The 4,205-nt window shown below is 42.3% G+C and overlaps 1 protein-coding gene across 1 annotated transcript; it reads left to right on the plus strand.

The window, feature by feature from the left end:
- The first annotated feature begins 444 nt into the window (after positions 1 to 444).
- Positions 445 to 3,703, plus strand: LOC308117701 (uncharacterized protein). The gene is made up of 3 exons (XM_080476755.1): positions 445 to 554; positions 1,183 to 1,569; positions 2,252 to 3,703. The coding sequence occupies exons 2-3, from the start codon at positions 1,301 to 1,303 to the stop codon at positions 2,721 to 2,723; spliced, it is 741 nt and encodes a 246-aa protein (XP_080332881.1). The 5' UTR covers positions 445 to 554; positions 1,183 to 1,300; the 3' UTR covers positions 2,724 to 3,703.
- Positions 3,704 to 4,205: the final 502 nt, after the last annotated feature.

Consider the following 4,205-nt stretch of genomic DNA (forward strand, 5'->3'; position numbering starts at 1 on the left):
GTGTGTGTGTGTGTGTGTGTGTGTGTGTGTGTGTGTGTGTGTGTGTGTGTGTGTGTGTGTGTGTGTGTGTGTGTGTGTGTACATAAACATAAAGAAGCTTTCCACCTCTCTTAAAGCAGGACTTTGAGATACGTCAGCTTGTGTGACATGTTCAAATTGCTTCTTTCTCCTTCACCTTTTAGAGCTTGGATAGTTTCTACTGACATTCATAGCATGGCACAAAGCTTCTCCAAAATACTTCAATACCAAGTGTCCTCTGCAGACCCTGTGTGTTCATATCAGTGTGTTTTGCCCAGACACACAATCAAGTACCCCCCACCTAAAAAAAAAAGATATCCTTGACCAGTTTCCTGTAACCATGGAGATAGGAAGTCCTCTCCAATCACATTTTGGCATTGTGTGTTAGGGAAGTGCACAGTTTCCTGGTGCTTTCATTAGCTTCCTCCCACTGATGGGTTTCTCAGGATTCTGCAGTCGGTCCTGGAAAGCTCCACATTTCATTTTCTTTTTGCACATTTGTTTTTCCAGTGAAAACGCAGTAACAATTGAGTCACGTAAGTTTGAAATTTACTTGTATAGCTTCGTGTATGGAGATTTTAGTTGGATTCTTGGTAAAACGGGTGAAAGTCCTCACTGTTCGATGGTTCTGGATCTCTAGTTTTTATCCTGACTGATGTAAGTTTGTGTTTTTGATTTGTTTGATCTTCACTGAATACCACATCATTAGAGTAAGTTTTCTAAAGTATCACAATGATAAACGCACAATATTCACAGCAGCAAAAGCAGGGAGGACAGCTGGTTTCCATGAGAGGCACCAAAACAGTTCATAATGGAGAAATATCAAACACTTTCAGTAAAGTCGGCACGTTGTATAAAACATGAGAAGAAAGCAATTTTATTAACAATAACATTTTAAACTTAAGTCCTAAGATTTCATTTTTGTACTTGAGTTGAATTTTCACAAACAAATTTCTTCATTCCAATCAGTAGAATTTCTAATGTGACGGGGGAAACACGACAGCAACATGAAGGAACTTTCAATATTTTTTTTTTTTTTAAAAAGGTTGAAAATCTGATAACATGAGACACTTTCCCAAACTCTTTTTACACAAATCTTTGGACTTTAAACAGAAAATTGTGTAAACAGTTTAAAATTGTGACCGTTTTGTTTCTGTGTTGCAGGTCTAGAGAAGGAAGCTCTCCGACCATGAACTGACACCACGGAGAAAGAATGGAGAACTGATTGACATCTGACGATACACTCCCTCTGCTCCGTGTCACTGAATCAACCCTGCCAGTGATGCAGATCCGTCCAGAGGGTGGGACGGATGCACTTAGGGGCCCACAACCAGTCCAGCCACACCTGGTCCGGGCCATCATCAATCCTAAGCGAGGAATGGTAGAGTCGCCCCAGTCGCATACGCCGCAGCCCCCCGGGAGCTGCAGCTCAGCAGGACCTGCAGGGAGATCGTGTGGGAACCTGGACGTGAGGGTGGCGGTGCTGCTGGTGACTCTGGCAGGAGCTCTGATCCTGCTGCTGCTGTACAAACTCCTGCAGCTCAGGCACAGGTGTGTGAACATGTCCAGTCTTCGCGGATGACGTGAGAAATGAGAAATGAATTTGCTTCTACCAGCTTAGACCCAGTTTACACGACATTTCAAAAGAAAAATCATCCAGATTGTGTTTTTGTTTCAGGAAAGTTTTGCGTATAGCGGCAACGTTTTGAAAACAGAAATGTCAGAAACGCAAAAAAAACTAAACTATGTAGTTTCATATAGAGCCACTAGTGGGCGCTGTTGGTTGTTTTTTTGTAATTATACCACACGTGCAACATAAACATTAACAATGCAGAGTACAGAGACATTCGTATAGACAGACGAACAAGTTGGATTTCTATAACGGTGGCTGTCAGTTATAAAACTACTAAGTCCCAGGAGACTATGGACTGGGAGTCATGACACTCTGGGGGCCGCCATTGTTGGGTCAGTGGCAGCAATTTCACCGTCTACACGGAGACCAGACTTTTCATAAAGCAAAGTTTTTTCCCCCATTTCCATTCGAAAAGTTCCACCTTGGGAGCCATTTTTAAATAGTTGCATTTTCAGTGGCTCTGATCACTGAAATGCTTTGAGTTTTTTGGTGTTTTCACTTGAAAAAGTTGTGATGTAAACTGGACCTTAGTTTTCCTATACCGAACATCTTCTGTGTTTTTAATTCTTAATTCCGATGACTTGTTCTTGTGCTCTGCAGGCTGAGGTTGGCTCAGGCAAGGCATGCCTTGGAGTACTACAGCTTCTACCACACCTCCACCTACACACTCAAACATCCCACATCTCGGCCGGACCCAACAACCAAGAACTGGACTCTCCCGGAAGCGGTCCCGTCGGTCGCAATCGCAGAAACCTCAGCAAAACCATCTGATATTATCACCCCGGATCCACCTTCACAATCCCTCCCGCTACCTCCGCTGCCACTCCCCCCACCTCCTGTCCTGCCCCCTCCACCTCGCCACCCTCCGCCCCCTCTCCCACCAACACTGCCTGCCCCACCAGTTCTGGCTTTGGCTTTCCCGCTGCCCGTGATCCACACCACCCCACCCAGCCCTCACTTATCATGGGGCGCCTGCTCGGACGCTGACGTTTACTCTCGGATCGGAGCTTTCCGGCCCTCCAGGCTCTCCAGCCAATCAACAGTCATCCTGTTTGAGCACTCCTCTCTCTGAGGACTCCCGTGGACCAGTGGTCTTATTATAAAGGATGTATTATACAATGTTTGCAAGGAGAAAAAGTTTTTCAAGGAAGGATGATTTAGTTCAGTTCTCCTTTAGTTTTTAGCTGGTCAGTGAAACACAAGCACTCACTCTCAAGCTTGATGCTTCCTGTTTACTGTATTATTCAAGTTTTATAAGTCTTCCCACAACTCAAATATCCTGGTTTTTCCACTTTCTGGCATTAAAAAAGTGGCAGAAATTGGTTTTTTTTTTTTTTCAAAGCTCATCGAGCAGGCACTTTAAGCAGCAGCAGGCAAACAAGACAGGACAAGTGATGTCAGCAATCTGAGACGCTATATTATGAGAATGACAAAAGTAAGACATACTCTAAAATACGTTCTGTCAAAATATCAACGTGGAGAAAACTAGTTTGTACAACACCAGCAACTTAATCACCAGTGACATTTGGACCAGCAAAGTTGCACAGATGGGACACTCATTAACAGGCGACACAGTCCATCAGTCTACAGCAGAGCAGCGAGTTGATAGACGCTACGCACTGTAATACGTGTACTGTCCACGCAGTAATATACTGAAGCTTTCAAGGCTGTTCGAGGCTGTATCGAGGTGGGTTGAGGCAACACTTAGCCTTTGCGTATAGTTTACATATGGAGTATAATTTCGGCTTTATGGTATTTCATAAGTACTCGTATTGGAACTCGGTATCAGAAAGTAGCTAAGGATTAGTATTCATATTGTACTTGTCTTTTAAATAAGGGGTATCAGTGCATCCCTAACATATGTGACACTATAAGTTAAAAATTGAGAATACGCAGCTTTTTCTACTTTACAGATCCCTATAGGCTTCTGTGGAACAGCAACAGATTTTGATAATTGTCGTTTAATGTGGGGAAGTTTTCATTTACAATCACTCCTAAAAAGTTTCAAGTTTTAATTGCTATGTGCTTTCGATTAAATTCATGCATGATTCCAATAAAATTAATCATTTAATTATTGAATTTACCAAATTTGGGAATTTTCTAGGCAAATAATAGAGAAATGTAAAATAAAGCATTTCTAGCTCTTCCTCACAGATTGCACACATACAAATGTAATGTTTGTAGACACTTTTATTAAGTGACTATAACTTATTATGCTGGAATATAATAACAGCCCCACCTCAAAGTATTCCTTTGAGTAATTTTATTGTGTTTGACAACATTCTGACATGAAAACCCCACAATAATCATTGATGACATCCCGAACACAAACATCCATATTCATCTTGGCTCCACATCCTCTCATTTGATGTAATTGCCTCTAAAGTAAATTGTAACAAATGGTTTTCCTGCTCAGCTTACAGTCGGTTTGGAGACAACGCAGGAGTGCATGCATAGATTGGATTAACTGGCTTTTAGTATGGAGACAGAGGCTTCGTTAGCCGGCTCACATACGGTAAAGAATAAGGAAACATGTCACGCAAGGTCTCAGTTT

This window comes from Lipophrys pholis, assembly GCF_963383615.2.
Source record: "Lipophrys pholis genome assembly, chromosome: 12".
Classification (NCBI taxonomy): Eukaryota; Metazoa; Chordata; class Actinopteri; order Blenniiformes; family Blenniidae; genus Lipophrys; species Lipophrys pholis.